A 23974-nucleotide genomic window follows, 5' to 3' on the forward strand; every position below is an offset into this window, starting at 1 on the left:
AACTGGAAACACCCTGAATGTCCACCTAATGGGGAATGATTAAGTAAATTATAGTACGTTCATACAGAAGAATGTTCTGCAGCCACTAAAAATTACAATGTAGGTTAGTATTTTTTATCTACAGCTGAACAAAGGGGAAGGTTGCAAGCAATTCTGGTTCTACAAAAAATACACATACATATAAAAAAGATCTGGAAGTATAAACTCCAGGGTGTTCATTTTTGCTGTATAAATAATGCAGCTATAGGAGTATTTGCTTATCTGTTATTCCACAATAAACATGTACTACTTTGTATTAAGAAAAAAAAGACTATATTTAAAATTTTTAAGAACTCATGCTATGCAACCGCCTCAAATATAAAACTATTCTACAATAAGCTCCTTTCATAATTCAGAAGCCAAACCCCTTAGATAGCATCCAAAAAAGAGACCCACCTCTGTTACATTTTATTCTCTAAGAATAGGAGTTGTCGTGAGGTACCTGAGACTTTTATGCCTTTTGTACAAGAAAATAAAGTTCTATATTTGTGTTGTCTGCGAAGCCTGAAATGCTTCTGCTTCCAGAACCCGCAGGAAACAAGAATTGAGATCTCCTTGGGCTTGTCAAGGTAAATAAGTAAAAAACATATCAAGGGGGGGGCAGTTGGATGAGGGAGAGAGGGCAGCCGGTGCCAGAGGCACTCTCGCTCAGCCTCCCACTTCCTCAGGCCCTGGTTGAGGGTTTGTAGGAAGAAGAGAGAGACAGACAGAAAATGCCTCAGGCCAGGAAGATACAGCTCTATCTTGAGGACCCAGTTATTTCTCCAATATTAAAATAAAAACTAGCTTTTTTGGAAACTCTTAGTCAGGAGAAAGTGGATTTCACAAAGCTGGGAAAAGTCACCTGTCCCTGTGTCCTTGGGCCTCGAGGTCCGGGGCAGCTGGACTAGGACAACAAGTCTGCAACAGGCCTAAGCTGCTGGGTTCCGCAGAAAACTTGGGAAACATTCCCTGGGCCCAGAAGCCCAGACTATCCCACGTTCCATCTTGGAATTAAGTTGAACATATGTGGACCCTCACGAGCCATCTGTTTTGTAATGTATGAAGACAGAAGAACTAAGGTCAAACCTTGGTTTTGCCAAGTCGGTTGTAACTTTAGGCAACTGATATTCCTCTGTAAGGCCAAGTTCCTCCAGTAAAACAGGTTGTTCTGAGGACAAGCCCCCGACTCAGAACAGGTAGAGACACTGGCAAGTGCAGAGCACCTGGGAGCCATGCACCCAGCACTGAGTCGAGGCTTCGTGCTCGTGATCTAGCTCTTACAGCTCACCAAGGAAAGCCTCTGATCTCGAGCAGAAGGAACATGACCTGACTTACATTTTGAAAAGATCACTCTATTGTGCAGGAAGGGGCCACGGCAGGACATGGGTGGGGGGGAACCCGGACCCCCAGGGGGGCAAGGACTACAGTAACCCACAAGAGGAGACTGCAGCAAACCAGAGCCATGGCAGCAATGAGGTGGTGCGAGTTGGTCAGATTTACAACACACACTGAGGGCAGAGCCTCGAAGGGGCAGCGAGTGGGTGGGAGGAATACTGGGTAGTAACCACTTAGAAATCCAGGGAGAAAGCATGTCCCCCAGGAGGGAGAGGACTGACCACATCCAAATCTACTGTCAAGGTGAGGGAGGTGCAGCCCAAAACCAATGGCCAGGTTCAGCAAAGTGGCAGGTGTCAGTCCCTTGGGCACATGCCGTCTCCCTGGAGAGGCTGGGATGTCTGAAAGCCCAATTCCAGGCGCTTTGAGAGAGAAAGGGGGCTGGAAAGCATACTGATGGATATAAAGGAGAGAGACAAAAATAAAGACTTCATATAGGCAATTTAAATGGATAAAGTTTTAACTTTGGAACTACTTTCATATTTTTCATTTTATTCAAAAAATAAAACTAAATCAGAAAAATGGGGGAGGGGAAGCCTAACATTGAGCACAAGGAGAACGAAGTAAATATAATTACATTTCAAGTGAATCACATATCAACACTGTAAAAAGAATGAAGCCAAGGAACTTTTAAATTTAATATCGGACTATATACCCTTAGCCTAAAAACTAGAAGAACTATGGGGCGCCTGGGTGGCTCAGTTGGTTCAATGTCTATGGGGCGCCTGGGTGGCTCAGTTGGTTCAATGTCTGCCTTAGGTTTAGGTCATGATCCCAGGGTCCTGGGATCGAGCTCCATGTCAGGCTCCCTGCTCAGCGGGGAGCCTGCTTCTCCCTCTCCCTCTGCCTGCCGCTGCCCCTGCTTGTGCTCTCTCTCTCCTTCAAGTACATAAATAAAATCTTTAAAATAAAAAAATAAATAAATAAAAGGACTACAAACAAATCATGATGTTTTCATAGGTCTGCTTCTCTCAGTGGTATGGAGAGGGCCGTTCCGGACCTATTTGTGTGTATCACAAAGACGTGAACACAGGAGCGGGTACACTGATGTAGTGAGCACCGGGACCCTCACGGCTGGAGATGGGGAATAACGTGGAAGCAGAAATACCACGAAAAGACACAGTGGGTTGGTCTGGAATTGGAGGCACCTACTGTGAAACAGTAATTCTTTAAATAAATTACCTATATGTATGTATGCATGTGAGATATATCTTAGTGCTGCCTGCTAATGGGCAAAAACACCCAGCACCAAATCAGTTTTTAAATAGCATGCCCCTTTCAGATGAACCAGGGGCACCTGGGTGGCTCAGGTATGATCCCAGAGTCCTGGGATCAAGCCCTGCATTGGGCTCTCTGCTCAATGGGAAGCCTGCTTCTCCCTCTCCCACTCCCCCTGCTTGTATTCCCTCTCTCACTATCTCTCTCTCTGTCAAACAAATAAATAAAATCTTTTTAGAAAAATAACAACAACAAAAAAATAGAGGCCCTTCCCATTGCAGGGAGAAGAATCTTTGACAAAGAAAGAAAGAAGATGAACCAGGGCTCCCTGGAGAAATGACTAATTCAGGGCAGGGACAGTATCAGTGAGGCTGGAACATCTTTTTTTGTTCCAGAAAGTACAGACGTGCTCCCCAAGAAGATGGAGACCCGTCAAAAGGAATTACCACTCTTCAAATCTCAAACAATTTGAGCATCAGTAGAATGATGGAATGAAATATAGTCTATTGAATAAAATAAGAAGCTACAAGTCGACATTAATAAACAAATATAAACAAGCAACAAACATATAAACAAAAAGGGAGATAAAAGGAAGAGTTCATCCTTCCAGCAGATGCCACCTGATAAAAAAATGAAGAAGGAATGATGGAATGAGGAAAAAGATCACCACATTGCCAGCAGCGTAGTGACAGCAGAGACAAGGAAAGTCCAGGAAAACTCAGGTAAACGTCTGAAGTGGAGACAGATGCTTACAGGATCACATAGTACGCCCCACTGATTACTTGTATATCACACAGGAAAATACTGTCATCTATAGCAGAGAAACCGGACACACATCACCTCAACCCAAGTGATCAAAATTATTTTCACCGGCGTGCCTGGGTGGCTCAGTGGGTTAAAGCCTCTGCCTTCAGCTCAGGTCATGGTCTCAGGGTCCTGGGATCGAGCTCTGCATGGGGCTCTCTGCTCAGCGGGGAGCCTGCTTCCTCCTCTCTGTCTCTCTCTGCCTGCCTCTCTGCCTACTTGTGATCTCTATCTGTCAAATAAATAAATAAAATCTTTAAAAAAGAAATTATTTTCACCAACAACAGCACAAACCGATGGCACGCGCGTCATAAACACGATACCAAGAGAACAGAATACTTAATGCAGCATTCCTGCCAAAACCACATAACTAGTCTCACTGAATTTATCTAAACTAATCCCAAAAGAAACAACAGATAATCCTAAATTGGGGCAGTGGCCTGAACTCTTTAAACAGGTCCTCATCATGAAAGAGAAGGTTAAAGACAACCAAAGACACACAACAACTAAATGTAATGTGGGGAGTGGGTCCTGGATCGGAATCAGGAATAAGACTCATAAGACATTACTGAATCAATTAGTGAAATTTTAATGTAGACTGTATATGATATAACAACCCTATGTCATGGGTTTAATAATGGTGCTGTGGCTATGTAAAAGAGTGTCCTCAGTTTGAGGCACCACACACTCCGATACTTCTAGGGGGAGGGGAAAAGGGACATGATATCGCCAATCCACCCTTGGAGGGTGGGTTGATGATGATGACAGTGATAATAATAGTGGGTTTCTGCGTAATAATAATAATAATAATGATAATGTTGGGCGCTTAGAGGGGTGCCTGGCTGGCTCAGTTGGTGGAGCGTGTGACTGTTGATCTCAGGGTCATGAGGTTTGAACCCCATGCTGGGTGTAGAGATTAGTTAAAAATAAAATCTTTAAATAACAATAATAATAAATTGTGTATACAGATGGTCCCTGACTTATAATGGTGCAATTTATAATTTTCAACTTTAGGATGGTGTGAAAGCAACAGGCATCCAGTAGAGACTGTATTTCAAATTCTGAATTTCCATCTTTTCCTGGGCTAGAGATAATGCAGTACGACTGTGCTTTGCGATCCTGGCAGTGGCAGCGAGCCACGGCTCCCAGTGAGCCGTACCATCATGAGGGTCATAGTGGATACAACCATCTTGGACCCACGCGGCCATTCTGCTTCTCACTTTCAGTACAGCCTTCAATGCAGAACATGAGACAGTCAATATTTTATTATAAAAGCGGCTCTGTAGGAGGGTATCACCCAACTGTAGGCTGCTGTGAGGGTTCTGAGCACGTTTATGGTAGGGTGGGCTAAGCTATGATGGTGGGTAGGTTAGGTGTGTTAAACACACTTTAGATTACGATGTTTTCAATTTTATGATGGGTCTATTGGAATATAATCCCATCATAAATCAAGGAAGATCTGAATACACAGAAAGAAAGAGAAAATGACAAAGCAAATATGGCAAAACTGATGAAGTAAACAGTATAAAAGAATTCTTCATTCTAGTCTCAAAAAAAATTGCAAATGATTGTATTTTTTATTTAAATGCGATAACATCTACGAAAGTACCTAGCACACAGCAACTGTTTAACAAAGGTTCTATTTTATCCTTCTTCTAACCACCTGACCCTTGAAAATATTTTTTTCACCCATAAACACCTGGGGTTTTTGTTTGCTCGTTTTGCTGAGTCTTGCCAACATTTAAAACTTAGGAGTTCTTAGCACCTCTCCCCCAACAAAAAAAAAAAGAAAGAAAGAAAAGGAAAAAAAAGATTTCCACCTTCTCTTAAATTAAGAGCAACCTAGGGCACGAGGCAGGTGCCAGGGGCGGTGCCTCCGAGCCGGCCTCACTCCTGTGCCTCACCAACCGGAGCCCGGGTTTAAACAGGGGGGACCATCAAGCCCATGGAAGCGTCACTGGAAGGAAGAGCAGCCGGCGTGGTCCTGCTGTCACCTCATCAGAGCAGAGGTAAAATAAGTGCTGCCGAGGAGTCGGCTCCTCCCGGGCCCCTCCAAAAGAAGTCCTGGATGAATAAATGAAGGGTCTTAAGACTCGCAATCCCTTGCCCCACTTACCGTTGAGAAACAGCTTTTCCAATTTCTCGAGCAGCTCCGCACATTGATTCAGCTGCTCCTGGAAACCCTCGGCCACGGAGTGATCCACGTCGCTGGCCTGAAGCAACTGCTCGAACGCCGTGATCATGGCGTTCATATGTTGCCGGTAGATGACACAGATGCCGTGGCTATCCTTAATCTGCTGTCTTTGAAGGGAGAGCTCCCGGGCTTGGGACTGAACTAATGAATCGTATCTGATAAAAGCGGGGGGAGGGGAGGAGAGAAAATGCTTGCACCATTTTAGAATTGAATTTTTGTGACCTTAACACTAATTGGAAAAATGACAGAGCACAATTTTTAAAAGCCTGCAGCTATACAAGTATACATACTTCTAGAAAAATTGGAAGTCTGCAAGGTCACTCCTTCGATTTCAAAACAGCCAACAAATGCTGGAACAAAGGTTCTTCTGCAATATTCTTAACCTTATAAAGCCCCCAATTACACTACAGACTGGCAAGAACTCAAGAGGACAATTAGTTTCCATACATTCTTCAAAAACAGTATTCTAAATTATAGAAACAAGTGCTCCAAGGGCCAGCAGACCTACTGCAAATTCTCGTGAAGAACAAAAAAGAAACTGTAACACAGGAACACCAAAACAGGGGTCTCTCCTCTCGACCGAAAGGTCAGGGAGTAATCATAATCCTAAAGACCATTTATGGAGGGTCTGTGACCTGTCAGTCACTGCACTAGGTGTTTTTAATAAGTTAACTGCTCCTCGCCATCTCCAGACAAACGGACACACCTCCTCATTTACAGGGAAACCAAACTCAGATCGCCAAGTTAAACAGGGAAGGTTTCGGACTCAAACACAGTCTGCCCTCAAAGCCCATGCTCTATTATACAAAACTACCTCCTGACACCACATGTCTTTTCCAGAGCAAAACATAAATTAAGGAAAACACAGCTCCTGTTAACCACAGCCACAGTCGCCTGGCCCCAGCGTGGCCTGGCGAAGATGCTGACCCTTCAGTTCAGCGTGTTCCCCTTCCCTGAAGAGGACAGTACGTGGGGCTGCTGACCCCCTCTGCTGGCGAGCACACATGTAAGGGTCACATGACAGCTGCGCGGAAGGTGGGCGGTTTCTTGGGTGAGGAAGGACACGAGAACTAAGGTGCAACGGTGCGGGCCTGTGCACCGGCCTCACCTCGGAGCAACACCGTCCGCGTCCTCGGACCGTCCGCTCAGTCACAGCAGCCTCTTCGAGCCTCAATTCCTCATCCACGGACACATGTTCAAGAACACCTTTCCAGGTGATTTTGAGGATTAAATAAGAAAGCGCCTACCTGGGGGGCTGACATGACTGCCGTTCAATAAATACAAGCTTCCTCCCGTCTTGCTGTTCGGGAGGGCTTGAAAAAATTCACTCTGGCTCATGGTTAATTCAGAACTATGTGTTTGTCTCAAGTAAGTGACTAATAAAGGTCAACTTTACAAATGATTGCTTTTTTTTGTCATTAGCTCATAAAGCAAAACTCTACATATCTATGTCCATTCAACATGATCTAAGAATTCTCTTTCAAGGGTAAAGACGCGGAAAGTATCTATATTCTTCCCACCTAGGGAATGATGCCTAGGACATCAGTTTCAGTCCCACAGTGAAAGCCAACAATGGGGTCCAGGAGTAAACACTGCCATTCTGCAAACGTACCACAACTCACCAAGCGACTGGAATAATACCTTTCTTTGCCCTCAGTTCCCAGCTTGACGAGGGGAAAATCCACTCTGCCAATTTCAGAAGACACAAAACTAGACTGCTAACAGCCGCTGTTCTTTGTGGTCTCCCGTTCACCCTCCACAGGGCCCAGCTGCCCTAAACCCACCACCAATCCTTCCCCAGTACACAAGCCCCCCCATTGCCGGAGCATTCCCCTGCACTCATGGGCTCCGACCTAGTGGCAACACAGGGGAACTGCAGGCTCCTAGAGTGGGAGAGGCAGCGGTGGGTTGTACCTGGAGGGTGAGAGATCTCTGAACTTATTCTGCAGGTTATGGATTTCACTGAAAAGCTCCATGTTCAAATTCTGCTCCCTCTGCAGCTCGTGCTCCTGTTCCACCAGCTGCTGTCTGAGGCCCTCCAGCAGCCCACCGTCGGTCACCTCTGGAGCCAGCTGACGAAGGATCTTCATGCGCTTCACATAATGGACTTGGTGCAAACTTGAGAATGTCATTTCTTCTTCGTCGGTACTACCCTTGGGCTTGTTCAAGACGTCCTGGCCCCCTTCTGTCCCACACAGAACTGTGATAATGGCCTCGCTGCACTGGGAGTGCTTTTGAAGCTGAAGTAAGAAATTCCGGTAGCCCTCGAGCTCAGTTTCCAAGTCACAGATTTTCTGTTTTAAGTTTTCTGTATCACTTGAAGTGTCCATTTTTTCAGACTGATGGGTCCCAATCACACTGACTTTGGTGGAAAGCTGGTTCTTAGAACTCGAGTAGGCAGCTACTGAGGTTGGGCCTGGAAAATCTTCAGAAGGATTCTCTTTGCACGTTGGCAAGATGGCAAGGCCATCAGGCTGGCAAATTTCAGAGTCTGCGAATCAAACACACTTATGTCAGTACCTTCTTTGCTGAAATCTACCCCTTCTGTCCCCGCACAGCCTAATAAGCCTCTCTGACTCCAGTCCTTCCTCTTACCTCTCAATCCACCCTCTTCCTCAGAGCAACTATTCTAAAAAGTTCTAAAAAAGAACTAGCTCTAAAAAGACCATGATAACCACCAGCGCCCACCTAAAATTCATCAACATCCCCGCTATGTTGAGGATTAAGCTCAAACTCCTTCTTACAGCATCTGGGACCCTCCACAATCTGGTTCCAGGCAACCTACCCAAGGAGCATCCCCTCACACCTCCTATGGAGATTCCCAGAATTCCTTGCACACACCAGGCTGTTTTGTGTCTCTGTGCTTTTGCATGAGCTGTTCCCTCTGCCTGGAATGTATCTGGTCCTCTACGCCCACTCAGTGAAGTCCTACTCATTCTTCGACATACAGATTCGATTCTCCTTCTGCAAAAGCCCATCTTCAAACTTTGCCAACCTGTCCCTTCCTCTGTGTTTCCACAGCATCCTACACAAACTCGTCCTGGACACACACACCATGTTCTGGGTGCAAATGCAGGAGCGACACCAGCTTGCTTATTTACATAGCCATCAGTGGTTTGGATTCCTCTCTCGTTCCTTCACAGAAGGGACTGGCCTTTCCCCTCCCTTCATGTTCTCAGGACCTGCTACGGTCCCTTACCCGGACCAGCAGTCCAAAGGGTTGGACAAACACTGGGCAGCGTGTGAGGTGATGTTCAAGAGCAGTAATTCTAAAACCCCTATGACTGAGGACAGCCTTCACTTCCACGTCTAACAGTTTCCAGGAGGTGCCGCGACGTCCCCTGCAGTGTGCTGTTTCACTGACGCACGACCCTGCCGGGAGCTATTTCCTAACAGCTGGTTCCGAGCCCCAAGACGCGCAGCCCAGCCTGTGCAAGCGGTGGAGTCGCACTGAGGAGAGAAGGCGTAGCTCTGAAGTCAAAGAGAAGGCAGACCGCGCCCAGCTTTGCCGCTTGCTGGTGACACACCAGCCCTAGGCAAGTAATTTAATGTCTCAGGGCCTCAGTCTCCCCCCAAAAGATGTCTAAGCAGCTTGTTCTGAGACTTCCAGCTCAGACGTCCAGCTCTGCGTCCAGAGCTTCTGTCCTCAATCAGAGCACGCTGCCCACTGTCTAGGGGAAGCTCCGCTCAGGATAAGGGGCGTCTGAATGCTTACTCAGGCGGCAGCAGAATATAACAGAAAACCCATCCTCATAATCTAACCAGGTCTGGTTTCAAACTCTGGCTCTGCCATTTACTAGCTGCATGACCCCAGGCAGATAACTTAACCTCTCAGAGCCTCAGTGGCTTCATCTGCAAAATGGAAAGAAGACCATTTACTGTGAAGGGTTGGGTCTGCCGTGTTCTGAGGATCCAAGGGGACGCTATCCGCGAAAAGTGTCTGGCACACGGTAGTGAAGGAGCCCGACTACTTTTGATATTCTCTGCTTCCCTCGAACTGCCAGAAGATGGAAGAGGATGCCTATCACAGGAGGCAGGACAGGGGCTGTGGACCAGGGCAAACGCTGCCGAAGCAACTGTGTGGGTAGGACGACAGGGCCTGGGAGAGCTCTCAGAGGGAAAAGCACACAAAAATCCTCGTCAGACTGTATATTCCAATTTCTGGGTTCTGCAACTGTTCCTCGTGGCTGTAAGCCCATTCTTATCTCTGTGTTCACGAGGCAAATACCATAAAATAACTCTTTTTATTTTAGAAAGCAGCTGCTACATGACCTAAAGGAAGCATTTCTAATACAGCATTTCTACTGTACAAAATCTGTGATAGTCACTAGTGTCTGCCATCTCTCGGGGTGCAGACATGTCATTTGTCTCTGTGCTCGGGGTCTGGCACAGGGCCTGGGGCAGAGAAGGTACTCTGTAAGTAACTGCTGGCTGAACGAGTGTAAGAGATAGACAGAGACAGAGGGAGAGATCTCAGTAGGTTTTTTTTCTGGTAAATCACCTTCCAAGTCAACCTTTCAAGTCATCTTTGCCATAATAACTTCATGATAATGGAATTTCATGGCAAGAAGCAATGTTTGTTCACTCTGGGGAATAAAGATTGGTTTCGATGATTTTCATTAAGTAATCATCAGGCAGAGACAAATGTAATAAGACACACACAAATGTCCTTCTGTGATGCAGATGGTGGTCAGCTCTGATGCTTAGCTACACATGCACACACACACACATACTCACGCATCTCAGAAAGTGGGGGACGGTGTGCATTCTCCTACCAACACTTAACCTCCACTTTCAGCTTCGCTCCTCACAATACAACAAATCTAACAGGTAACATTTGCCCCCAGTCTACAGCAGCTTGAGATTCGGCAGCAGCAAAGATCTGGTTTCCAGGCTCCAAGGCCGGTACCCAGCACGGCTCGTGGCCCAGCATCGACACGGCAACCTGATTTTGCTCCCCACAGCCCAGGAGCCCTTGAAGAAGGGCCAAAAGTGGATCTTTCATTTAAAGTCACTGCATGGAGCGTGTGGCTGAGGGAAGGCCGTAAGCTGTGGTGTACAGGGTGAACCCGTGGGTTTAGCAAGGCCTCAGGACACACAACTGGGCCAGGGCCTGGCCGAACGCCAAGCACCTCCCCTATGTGAAGACTACATGGAGAGCCTTCACAACAGCCCCGTGAGGAGGCTCTAGTCTCCCCATCTTCCAGAAGAGGAAATGGAGTTTTAGAGAGATAAGAACTTGCTTAAGAGGGAGCAAGCAGCAGAGCCCTTCCCTCAAAGCCGGGACACCTGCCTCCACCACCCTGAATGTGGCCTCCTAATGCCTCTCTCCCTTCCTCAGTAACATGTGTGGAATCCCCTGCATTCGCTTCTCGAGGATCGAGGAGCTACTGAAGAGCAAAGAACGGTGACGGCATCATACACGGTACCAGCTTTGCTGAGGGCAGCCCCTGAGCAAGTCAGCTCAAGATGGAAGCATGGCGGGAGCTACTGGGAGTGTCTCCCCAACCAAGGGCCTCGGGAAGGCCTTCCCTAGAAAGTGACACTGCAGCAGAGACCTAAACGACAGGGACAGGGACATCAAATAAACAGGGAACATTCAGGCAGAGGCAACAACACGTGCAAAGTTCTAGAAGCACCTTCAGACAAAGGGAAGTTCACTAATGCTGGGGATTTGGGAGGGGAAGGGAAACCGCTAGTTAGACAGGAAGCCTTAGCGATCAACTAACTATGAACAAGAAATCCAAAGATATCCCCAGTACCGTTTATTTGCATTAGAGGAAATACTGCAGTTCTGGAACTTTCTACAATTCAGCTAAGGGTACTTTATTGCTTGTAGAGGGCTTCAAAGCCCAGAATATTCAGAAATATGTGACCACGTATCGACCGCACTGACTGGAGGCCTTGGGAAAGCGTCACCATGACTCAGTTCCCGAGAGACTGGTGTCCTCATAACCACTCCATGACAGATTTAGAATTCCTGAAGACAACTGTTTCTTACAGAATGAATTAGGTCCACATGAAAGGTGACTCTTTTTTTTCTAAACAAAGGCAAAGGGGAGTGGATCTAAGGTAAAAAGAAAAATGTCAGCATGTGTTCATTCTGGTTGAATGGGAACATGAATATTCTTTTATCATCCTTTGTGCTTATCTACATACCTAAGAAGAAACAGATGCGACTTGTCTGGGACCTCACTAACGTGTCTGTACCTTTCCACTGAGCGACCTGACACAGCCCGCACACCAGGAGGCAGCTCGGGCTCACCTGTGACCCACCCTCCTGGGCGGTGGGAGGCCAGCAAAGCCCGCCTAACGCAGCCAGTGCCATACGGAGAGCCACCTGGCCGCAGGGCTGGCTGTGGTGCTCCTGTGAGCACGTACTGCACCCGCCAGCATCCAGGCCAGGGAGAAAAGCATGACAAATGGTCCAGCGAGCTCAGACACCCTGTCTCCTGTACCCCCACTCGGCTACCCACTCACCAACTGGATGACCCTGGATCAATTCTTTTTAAAAACTCAGCTTCCTTATATGTTAAGTGGGAATAGCAATGATGTAGTAAAATGCCCGTTGCAGGGCTTCATAACAACTTTTCTAGGAAACACCCCAGGAGTGCCTGGCACAGAGAAGCTGTTCAATACACACAGGGGTTGAATTCTGACCGGTCTCATAGCTGGTGTGCTGGTCACTGTCCCCTTCCTTGTCTCTCCAGTCACAGGGCATGGTTTTAATTTCCTTTTGCTCTCCGGGGCTGTCCTGGTAGGCTGCTCCCACAAGGGGCTGGGCTATAGGCATTCACGAAGAGAAGGAAAAATAAATAAAACCATAGACTTGAAACTTAGCCAAGCAACTGAGAAGAACACAAAGATACAACGGGGAAAATAAAAACACTAGGGAGGCAAAATGCAATTTATAAGATAAAATTAATCTATCGAGCTGCCATAACAGGACATAAAAAGCATAAATACACTGCAGCTTGTCTCAAATGGTTTAAGTCCAAGCTCTCAAAAAACTATGAGTGAGAAAATGAATTCTATAGACTCATGCCCACTTTTCTGGAGAAGAGAGAGGCCCCGGGGTCTACTGGGCAGCTGCGGGAGCAGCACCTGGCTGAGGCACCCTGGTGTCTCAGCAAGAAATGAAAACGCGGGCGCCTGGGTGGCTCAGTGGGTTAAAGCCTCTGCCTTCGGCTCAGGTCATGATCTCAGGGTCCTGGGATCGAGCCCCGCATCGGGCTCTCTGCTCAGCAGGGAGCCTGCTTCCTCCTCTCTCTCTCTCTGCCTACTTGTGATTTCTGTCTGTCAAATAAATAAAATCTTAAAAAAAAAAAAAAAGGAAATGAAAACGATGGTAAGGGCATACCGCAAACCCTGGACAAGGCACCAGGACCTCTACTGGGCTGAGTCACCTTTGCCATAAAACCTTTCCTCCCTGAAGTGTCCCTTACTTCTGCCCTGCACTGGCGTGTTTCATTATCTGCCCCTTCCCACTAGACAGGGAGTTCTCAGAAGGGAGGGACTACCTCGGTCCTCTCCATCTCTGTCTCTGTCTCCTACATCCAGTGCATGAGGTTGGGAACTCGGCAGGGGCTCGGGGAGTATTCACTGAATGCATGAACAGATGTCTGCGAGGAAGGCTGGCTGGAGAGAAAGTGGGAAGGGAAGAGCAACACGGCCAAAGTCCCCCTTATCTCGAAACTTCCACTTTGGGGAACTCAAGAACCTAAAGATCAGTGGAAAATACCACGCACTATCGGGCCTCGGAAAGTCCATACGGAAGGTATCAAGGTGCTAGACTTTATGAGGCAATAAAGGGCGCAGGCCTGGAAGACAGGCAGGCTGGTTCAAATCTAAGTTAGTGACAGCGTGACGGCACCCAAGTCACTTTGTCTCAAAAAGTACCGCCTCATGCTAAAACCACCTCAAACTAAATCATTACTGCTCCTGCCTCGAGGACTGTTAAGAAGATTCCGTTAGATCATGTACGCAAAGCGGGCAGTGAGGCTGAAAAAATCCCGGGAGCCCATCTTATTCCTGACACAGGAAGTGCACGGCTCCCAGTCGTCTCCCAGCCTGGAGCCACCTGCGAGATCTCCATGTCGGATGTAGCCCAGAGTGCCAACTTTCCAATGCCAAAACCCCAAATAAGCTCAGTGTCCTCCCTGAACATGCACCTTGCCCCCTCGTACTAAGGCCCCGGCTGTCCCCTGGCACTGCCTCTCCTGCGGCCGCCCCCTGAGTGGAGCCAGCCCCTGGCCATCTTTCCCACATGCCCTGTGATCCCAGACCTGGAAGAGTGTACAGGCCTTCTCTCTCGCTGACACCGCCAGATCATGCTCTCTTCCCTAAAAACTCCAGCTCTGCAGCTGATGCTGATGCAGCCAGACCAGCTGGCTGCGGTCACCTACAGTCCCGATTCCCTAAATCCCTTGAGCCTCACTGACGACGTGGCTCCTAACTGCCCTGTGTCTCCGCCCCGCTTTATGGGAAAACTCCTCAGAGCTGTTATTCTCACCATCTCAGTTCCTCTCCTGCACTGGCTCTCTGGAACCTGTCCGAGGCAGGCCTCAGCCGCGCCAGGACAACAGCTCCTTCAAGGTTGCCAGTGATGATCCCCCATTACTAAATCCCAAGTCCACACCTCAGACATTGCCGGGCTGATTCATGATACTCGACCCAGCGAACCTGCTCTTTCCTCAGCTCCCAGACACCGTCCTCTCGTGGCTCTGTCCCTGCCTCCCTGGGTGCTCCTTCTGCGTCCAACCCCTGCTCACTGTTCCCTGTGTCTCCAAGTCTCAGAGCTTCAAATACCAGTGATATGTTGACATTTGCTAAATTTACAGCCCTGTATCTCCAACTGCCAACATGGCACCACCACGGGGCTGGTCAACAGGCGTCTCAAGAAGTCCCAGACCAGACACCAGACGCCCGCCTCTGCCTCTCCCGCTCAGGGCGGCACGAGCCATCACTCCAATGGCTCGTGTTACCAGTGATCCTTTCAAGCAGAGCTCGGCCTACTTCTCTCTTTAAGAGCCAAACACGGACTGTTTTGGGCTCTACCAACCACAGGGCCTCTATCACACCTACTCAACTCCAGCAGTCACAGGCCATGTGCAATTAGTGACCATCACGGTGCTCCAAGAAACTTAAAAATGGCTAGCGAGCTCGGCCCACAGGGTTATGGTTAAGCTTGACCATCCCTGCTTTAAAGCTGAAGTCGCGTCACTCCACTGCTCCAAACCCTCCACTTCTTACCTGAGTGACAGACAAAGCCTGAGAACGGCCTCCTGGGCGCACCCGACATACTACCTCCCTGACCTCCTCCCGCCTTCTCTTCCCCACTCCACTCCAGCCGCACAGCTGGCCCCGCCTTCCTCGTCATCCAGCTTCTCAAGGTCAAAGCAACGTCAGGGCCTTCGCCCTTTTCCTGCTGCCAAAAACGCACTTTCCAAGCTTGCTCATCCCCTCCTCTCCTCCCGGTCTGTGTTCAGATGTCACCTCCTCAGGGAGGCTCTAGGATCCCGCATGCGGCGGCACACTCTGCCCGGCTCCACACTGCCCACGCCCTCAGCCCTGCTCTCGCTTCCTCCCCAGCACCCGCCATCTCTCGTCCGCTATACCTGCTCATCAGCATACTGTCCTCCCCACGACAGGAACAGAAGACACAGACTTACATCATCTGCTTTATCACTTCCTCCCCAGGGCCTACGACAGTGCCTGGCACAGCAGGGTTTCATCAGTACTTTTTAACCAGATCAATAAAAGACTGCTGTTGTTGTTTTTGGTATCGTGTGCTGCTGCATGTGCACACAGCACAAGTTCATAATCAGGAGTCAACGTGTGTACTTCTGTGGACTCATGAACCCTCTGAAAACGAGGTCCAATACTACCTTGTGCTCACCTACACCGCTCTGGGATGGGGTTTGGAATTAGCCCTGAGAAACCCAGAGTAATACAGCCCAGACGTTCTAGAAAACTTACATACATGATGCCATATGCCTGAGGCTTCCACAGACAAAGCCAAAAAAACCCACCCAGATTCAAGTCATTCCACAGCTGGGTTACCTGCAGACCATCCCAAGTGAAGGGAACGGTGACCTGACAAGACCCACGAGCACTTCCAAGTCCCCTTTATCCAGACTCCAGAATAAAATGAAAACAATAGATTCACTTTCCTTATTGTGTTCCTTTGATTGTGCATTTGTCAAGACTCAAGATTAATCACGGTAATTCATAAAATTTATGCTCAAACTTACTGCAGTTCTAAACAACAAGGCTGACATTTCAAGCAGCTCTATCGGGTCGTTCATCTAGCTCACGGCGACGACATTTTTCTCGCTGCTTACCTTTCTGTAGCGTTTTGTCTGGCGCTGGCCTCCCCTCCGTCATTGCTTCAGCCAGAATTAACTTTTGGTGAAGTTGCTTATTGCGGATTTTAAACTCCTTCAGCTCCCCCTGCAGCTCCAAGACTTGGCCCTGCAGCTGGGCCACCACCTCCTGGGTGACGGGAAGCTGATACACATTTCCTAATGACCGGGACGGCTTTATCAGGATGGGCAGGCGGGACTTCTTAGCTTCCTGAAGAGACACGTGCACAGGACAATGAATGCACTTCCTCTGGTCACAGAGGCAACACCCTCATGCCAACCTCGTAAAACAGGATTCACACCGGCTGTCCAGACCTCTGGTTCCTAGAAGGGCCTCTATGTTTATCTCCCAGTCTACAGGACTTCTGTCTTGGCAGGTCCCCTCCTGTGACTGGCAAGCGCCAAGATTTTCCTCCGCGACACCCTCTTGGCCCTGGCCCGCTGTCTCTGTGGACATCCAGATGCTCGACATATGGCAACCCTTTTCCCAGCACAATCTTCTAAATAACATTTTCTTGCTCCGTATCTATTTCTTTATTCCAACCCCGTGCCCCCTCTCCTCAGTCTAAGCCAATCTGCTGGTCCACCGAATCACCGCGACTGAAGCTGTCCATGGCTAGCGGGTCACTAAGCCAGTGGCTCGGAGCCCCAACCTGCCCACCCTCAACATGTTCGTTTCCACCGGCTCCCAGGCACTCTGAGGCCAGCCCAGCACTTGGCTCCTTCCATCTACCACCCAAGTCCCCACCCCAAAGCTACGCTACTTCAACACTCAACGTCTTGGTCAATCACATCACCAGCTCCTCACTGCGTCACCCAAACCGGCGAGTCTATCAAACCTTTACACTCGTCACCCACTCTCGCCACTCACCGGGATCCACTAATTCCAGCTGGGCTCCCTGGACTATCCCCACCCCGCCGCACTGTCTTCATCCAACCCCAAGACACTGCTGGCAGTCACCTAGCCACGGCAACTGCCTCCTGAGCGCCCTCTCCCACCCCTCATGCCCTTTCTAGTCCGCTCTCCATACTGCGGCAGGAAAAGGCAAACCTAACATTCCTTGCCTCTGCTTACAACTATGGGAACACTTCCCAGTCTCTTATGACCAAGGTCAAAATGCGTACCACAGCCGCCATGCTGTGCATAACCTGCAGCCCAAGTCACTGCTCCTCTGCCATCTCCCTATTCCCACACACACACCTTCTATCAGTTCCTCCAATGTCTATGCTCCTTCTACCCTAGGGCCTTGGCATACACTGTCTCCTCTGTCTACACACGCTTTCTTGCCCGCCCCCACGTCTCCCATACCCAATACATTCATTAGGACTCCACTCAGATGTATCTTCCTCAGGACAATAGGCCTTGATTTCTAAGACCAATTAAAAGATGAGCAAAGGGTCTAAAAGACACATTCAAAAGGAGATCTATATATGGCCAATAAACACATGAAAAGATGTTCAGTGTCATTAGTCATCAGGGAAATGTAAATCAAATCTCCATGAAATATTGCCACTCCCAACTCATTAGGACAGCGTATGACCAAAATAATAACAAGTGTCGGCAAGGCTGTGGAGAAATTGGAAACTTCATGCTTCTGGTGAAAATGTAAACAAGGGGCAGCTGCTGTGGAAAACAGCCTGGTGGTTCTTCAAAGGGTTAAACACAGAGTTCCCATAGGACCCTGCAATTCCACGCCTCGGTGTTTACCCAGGAGACATGAAAACACACATCCATGCAAAGACTTGTGCATGAATGTTCATAGCAATATTCTTCATAATAGCTAAAAAGTAGAAACAGCCCAAATGTCCATCGACTGATGAATGGATAAATAAAATGTGCTACATCCATACAATGGACTATCGCTTGGCAATAAAAAGAAATGAACTGCTGCTACGGACTACAGCACGAATGCACCTCGAAAACATTACTAAGTAGAAGCAGTCACCAAAGATCACATGTTGTATGATCCCATTTATATATATAAAACACCCAGAATAGGCAAATCTATAAAGACAGAAAGTAGATCAGTGGTTGCCTGCAGCTAGGGCAGATGGGGGAGAAATGGGAAATGACCGCCAATGCGTCAGGGTTTCTTTTTGGATAATTAAACATGTTCTAAAATTGATTATGGTAACAGTTCTACAACTCTACAGATATACCAAAAACAAAACAAAACCAAACCACTGCACTATATATTTTAAACAGATAAATTGTTTGATACGTGAATTAGGTCGTTATTTATTTATTTATTTTTTAAGATCTTATTTATTTGAGAGAAAGCACAAGAGTAGGATGAGGGGGAGAGGGAGAAGCAGACTCCCCACTGAGCAGGGAGAGTGATGCGGGCAGGACTTGATCTCAGGACCCTGGGATCATGACCTGAGCTGAAGGCAGACACTTAACCGACTGCACCAGCCAGGCGCTCTGAGGTTATTATTCTTTTTAATTTTTTAAGTGGAAGAGAATGAATCTGAGAAGGAAACAAGAAATACTTAGGACCCTGGGAATGATGAAATCAGCAAGGTCTCCCAAGCAGGAAAAGTGAAGAAGGAGCCCTGCTTGCACATTTTAGGTTGTAAAATACTTTCAAGCTCATTGTCCCACAGTCCTCCAGTAAGCTCTGCATTCCCAGAGCTCACAGGAAAACAGAAGTTATGGGGCCTATGTTCCAAAGAACTGAGACGTCCAACAACCAGTCCAATGTCATACAACAAGAATGTAAGAGCAGGACCTCACAACAACTCTCCAGCCTCTATTGCTCAGTTAAGGAAAGTGAGACACTCTCTGCCCCGAAGTTCCAGGCCAGAGAGCAGGTTCAAGGCCAAGGACAGTTGGAGGTGGTGAAGGGGCCCAGTGGTGAAAGGGGCAGGGGAATGCCTCATCAAAGAGGACTGCCAAATAACAGTCATTTGCCTGTCTCCACCAATTGTCTCCACCAATCTTTATTCTTGGATCCAAATCTGTGTGTCATATGGCAGGAGAAAAGATATCTGCAAGTGCACAAATGCCAAAGCCAATTTCAGGCTGGAAGACTGCCGTCAGTCAACCTAATGCGGGTTTTAAAATAACACCACACAAAATGCTACCTTATGGACACTGAGCACAGCCCCACCTACCACCTTATTAAAGATGTCATAACGGAACTCCTCACGTGGGGGTGGTAGGGGACAGGAATACACACCCACTGGGCCTGACATGCACCTACCCAACCATGCACAAGGCACTGGCAGGCACTTGCCACACATTTCCTCATGTCACCACTGCGACAGCCTCCGGTTCCAGGTCACACCGATCCCACTTGAGCCACCAAGAAAGGGAAGCAGCCAGGCCTGAAGCAATCCCCAGTACATTTTATGATGGTATCCCTTACCAAGGGCTCCTCCCTTCCCGAGAGGTAAAAATCCCTATCTTGGGCACCTGGGTGGCTCAGTTAGTTAAGCATCCGACTCTTGCTCTCGGCTCAGGTCTTGATCTCAGGGTCATGGGTTCGAGCCCCACACTGGGTGTGAAACCAACTTAAAAAAATAAATGAATAAATAAATAAATAAATATATTCCTGTATGTCCCTAAAACTGGACTTCAATCTCTATCCCTACTACTCCTCTCAACAGCTGACTCATTCTGGACCATTTTCTGAGCCTTTCAGAGGCTGTATTTCTTCATATGTAAAATATCAGGAATATCTACCTAATTTACACGCTTCTTGAGAAGATTAAATGTGATGATATAGATAGAGAATATCTAGCACGATCCTCGCACAAACAACAGATGCTAAAAAATAAACACAGTAGCCTTCCTTTTGAAAACATAAGCAAGAAGCATAATTCCAAACTAAAAAAAAATTAATATATTTGGGGAAATTACTGAGTTCATTCAATTATGCAATTTTTCTGCACAAAGGAGGCTATCTCCCACACAAACCGGGGGGAAAAACATCTAGTTTTCCTAATACACAGGTACAAACTAACAGAGCTGGGGCAGATGAGACCATTTCTATTCCAGCCAAACTGCACAAATTTGCATCTGGAGTACCGTTAATATAATGGCAGTGTCTCTCTCTCTCTTTTTTTTTTCTTTTTGTCTTTACTGATATCTTTAGAAAACCCTATTCTAGAAATTACAGTTTTGGTACATAATTTAAAACAATCAAAAGCAATTTTGCTAATGATATATCTAACTCCCTTTGGTATGCACAAAAGCAGTAATTTAGTGGTCAGAAAATAAACTTAATTCTCCATTCTGATGCTATGAAGCAGTGTGTACAGCTGATTTCTCAGATACAAAACACCCATCAGAAACAAGAACACCAACAGCCGTCACTGGAGTTCTATTAGAAACATGACCTACTTCTCCACCAGAATAGACATCTCCCTGCTTTGGGGATCATCAGCCCCGACCCCTCTGCCCACAAGGAGTTTAGTAAAAGGTCCAATCAAATACGACCAAGAAAATCTGGCTTTTAATAATATGGGAGATTTGATGGCATTAGAGGAGAAGCATAGAGACAACCTCTTGACTGAAGCAAAATGCATTCCCCCACCAGAATCGGAGCCCACCACTCTGGGCCAGCAGGAGCTGGGGGCTAGCCTGGGAAAGGGTAAGGCTGTGCCATCAGGCGCCCTGGGGTCCCAACTCAGCCCTGTAACTGCTGGCTAACTGTGGGCATTCAAAACCATGCTTCCTCGTCTCTGACAGGTGTCGCAAGGATAAGAGAACATAGATGAAGCTCACAGAACAGAACCTTTCCACCACAACGTCTACACAAGATAAAACCTAGGTTCTCAGGCCTCCTCCTCAAGTCAGGGTATCACAGTTTCACTGTAACCTGCGAATGTAAATATCCCCCAGTAGGTGAAATTCATACGAAATTTGGCACATCTCCCACAATGGCATCTCCCAGAGCCGTTACAAGGTAAGATGTTCCTGATACACAGCATGAAAGAAAAAGCTACACACAGACGTATAAATACGACTCTATAAGGAAACTGCACAAATGTCATGACGTACAGACAAATGAGACTGGGCGGGGTGGAGGGAGGTGAAGACAAACACGCGCCTCTAGGCCGAGGCCAGACGGGTCCAGGCCGGGGAGACACCGGATTCTACATACATCAAAAAAAGCAGTGAGATCAGAGTTGGTTTTTTAGCCTTTCATCTGTATAAAATAAGAAAACAAATGAATAATAAATAGAAAAGCTTACTCTGTCAGTCCCGCTGGGGAAGGAAGGGGCAGTGGCCTGCTGCCCTGGTGCCATGCACAAGTTCTCCGGCGGGCCCTCAGTGTGAAACGCGGCGTCTGGGGGCTTCTCTGCCCACGCCTCTCTCCTGCCCTCGTTCTGGAATCTGCGCGTGTCCCCCTCCACCGCCACGGTCTGCACGGAGGCATCTTTCAGCTCCAGCTTGGACACCTGACCCGTCCTTCCTAGCTGGGCTGTCCGCGGCGACTTCCCTTCATCGCAGGACTTGGACAATGAGTTGACTTGGTTGAAATGTCCGAGTTCACCTCTTAGCTGAGCAGCCATTTGCTTAAAAAACTTCTCCGTTTTACCATCAAGGTGTTGTGCAGACACTTCCTGCTCTGTCAAGCACGTTCGTTCCAGGAGTAGCTCACGTAGCACTTTCAGAAGGTCTGGCCTGTTTTTCCAAAAGGGAAGGAAGTGGAAGAACTAGGTTTTCTGCTGTAGCCTCATGCCCTACCAGATTTCCCAAGTTTTCTCCACTGACTGGCCCAAACTGTTTAAGCACGCAGCCCGCTCGCCATGTGCCACCAAGGATTCTCTCCCCTGTCACCTCATGACAACCACACCTGGTGGGTACTGGCATGTCCGACTCATGGATAAGAAGAGACTCCACATGGACACTACAAGTGAGAGGGCCATGTGCTGTAAGGATGCAAACAGGGTCTAGAAAAAGCCGGGCTTGGGAAGGAGCAAGTAGGGTCATCAAGAATTGTCATTTCTGACCACTGTGAGGTCCACCCGGCCTGTGGCCCCATGCCTACATCCGGGGGTGAGTACGGCTTAGGAGGATCTGGTCAACCTGGTGGAACCACGAGTGACCTGGCCCATCACTGTGCACAGTCAGGCTCAGTACACAGGCACTGAATGCAGGGATACTGCGAACTACTTGGAACAGAAATAGTAGTGAAATCACATAAAAATGGCTTCAAGTTTTAACTCAGAGATGCTCTGGAAGTAAGGTAAGTCTCCCTCCACAGGACAGCAATAAAGACGAAACAAGAGAGCGTTTAAGCAGCAGATACTTTAGGGCACTGGCCATGTGCCCTAAGCTCCTGCAGATCCCAGCTGCGGCTGTGTGCACACTGTGTAAACGGTGCCGGAGACACAGACAGTCCCACTTAGAGTACTGCCTGCCTCTCGTCACTGCCTTGGGCCTTTCCCAGAGGCCCCCAGCAGTGCAGTGAGAAGTGGAGACCAGTTTACATGCCATGTGAGCACACACGGGAGCCCCTCCCACTCCACTCTAAACCCATGTAAGTGACAGCAAAAGATACATAACAAATACTGTAAGATGCCCCATAGGCCTCGAAATCAAGGTAAAATTTACCCAAAGGTCAGAAATGGAGGAGACCACAGTCAGGAGAAAGGGGACATTCGCAGAAAGCACTGGGGGCAGAAAGTCCTCCCATGGTGGAGGAAACCAGGGAAATCTCATGAGCCAGAGGCAGCTGTGGCACCCCACAGGAGGAGGAGGGAGCACAGGGGACAGAGCAGGGCTGTCCACACCCTGGCAAACCCAACCTGCACACATGACCCGTGAGTATGACAGACAGGTCACAACCCGACGAATCAGAGTTCACACTCAAGACAATTAAATAAACAAGGAAACCTGAAGATTTTAATGTAAGTATATGTAAATCATCTAAAAAATAAAGGAGAGTGGCTCATTTAAGAAAGAAGAGAGAAACTAGGAAACAGAGACAGGAAACGATGTTAAAAGGGACTGGAGCAGGCAAGGACAGAGGGAGAGGCCGGTGGGAGAGCTGCCACTGACATCGAGGTCGGGCTGAGGTCGTGGCCGTCAGCAGTGACCGAGGCAGAAGAGGCCCACCGACGCTCCCCTCACATTTTCTCTCTGCCATTCCTCCCACCTGCCTTTGGCCAGGGCCAGCCTCTGCAGACGGACTCCCTGAGCACACCCTGATGGTCCCTGCTCCATATCTGGGTTCCCGCTACATGTGACAATTGACATGAGGCCTGGTTCTACCTTTCCCATGGAGCCCTCCAAGAGCCAAGGGAAGGCCCTACTTCCTTCTGGGTTCAGATCATCTAGCTCTGGGCCAGAGGCAATTCTATTCACATCACACAGCTACAGCACACTGAAGGAGGGTAAAAAATAGAAGTTTAAAAAACAAAATTAAAATGTATGGTACATTTTTCCCTTCTAATACGGAATCATCTAGACTACACAAACCATCTTAAAATTTAGTAAACCCAGACTTTAAAAATATTTCTGGCACTTTAAGCGCGTTAAACTAAATTGTCCTGTCCTCTCCTTCCCTTAATATAGATTAAAAATAATGACAACTACTATTCAGCTAGCCGAAGGAGGACCGTTACTCACCACCAAACAACACACAATAAAACCGAGGACAAAGATTTTACAAATGGGTAGTAAAAGGTGGTGAAAGAGGCCATTAGAATATACTAAAGTGGGGGTGATGTTAAATAAAACATTTCAAGTGTTACTTTGCTAGAATTCTGAACAGGAGATTCATTAAGCTGTCACTGTGATCGGGACCTTCTTAATGGTTGAGTCGAGGGTCTTGTCAGAGGCACAAACATTGTTTACAGACCCTTCCAGGGGATCTCTGCCACAGTGAGAGATGTAAAGGGGAGGAACTGACATTTGTGAAGCACGTGCCCTGTCAGGTCCTTTAAATACACCAAAAACATTCAGGCCTTGCTGTATGACGAGGAGATGGGGCCAAACCTAACCCCATTTTACAGATGAAGA

General features: G+C 47.9%; 1 protein-coding gene and 1 non-coding gene across 8 annotated transcripts in view; one reads left to right on the plus strand and one right to left on the minus strand.

Moving 5' to 3' along the window:
- Window positions 1–23974, minus strand: part of CDK5RAP2 (CDK5 regulatory subunit associated protein 2) — a 175095-nt gene that overhangs the window by 38337 nt on the left and 112784 nt on the right. For 6 of the 7 annotated variants that reach the window (XM_045082319.1, XM_004775639.3, XM_013047364.2 and 3 more), the window contains 5 exons: window positions 21199–21631; window positions 15976–16207; window positions 12293–12415; window positions 7547–8123; window positions 5555–5787 (listed from right to left, as the gene is read on the minus strand). In XM_045082319.1, coding sequence (XP_044938254.1) covers window positions 5555–5787; window positions 7547–8123; window positions 12293–12415; window positions 15976–16207; window positions 21199–21631 — 1598 coding nt within the window. The remainder of the gene's footprint in view (window positions 1–5554; window positions 5788–7546; window positions 8124–12292; window positions 12416–15975; window positions 16208–21198; window positions 21632–23974) is intronic. The other variant, XM_004775641.3, reaches the window with a different exon arrangement.
- Window positions 4275–4348, plus strand: TRNAN-GUU. The gene has a single exon. It is a non-coding gene; the product is annotated as a tRNA-Asn (tRNA).

The sequence above is a fragment of the Mustela putorius genome, unplaced genomic scaffold, assembly GCF_011764305.1.
Source record: "Mustela putorius furo isolate JIRA1106 unplaced genomic scaffold, ASM1176430v1.1 tig00000596_pilon_pilon_pilon, whole genome shotgun sequence".
Taxonomy (NCBI): domain Eukaryota; kingdom Metazoa; phylum Chordata; class Mammalia; order Carnivora; family Mustelidae; genus Mustela; species Mustela putorius.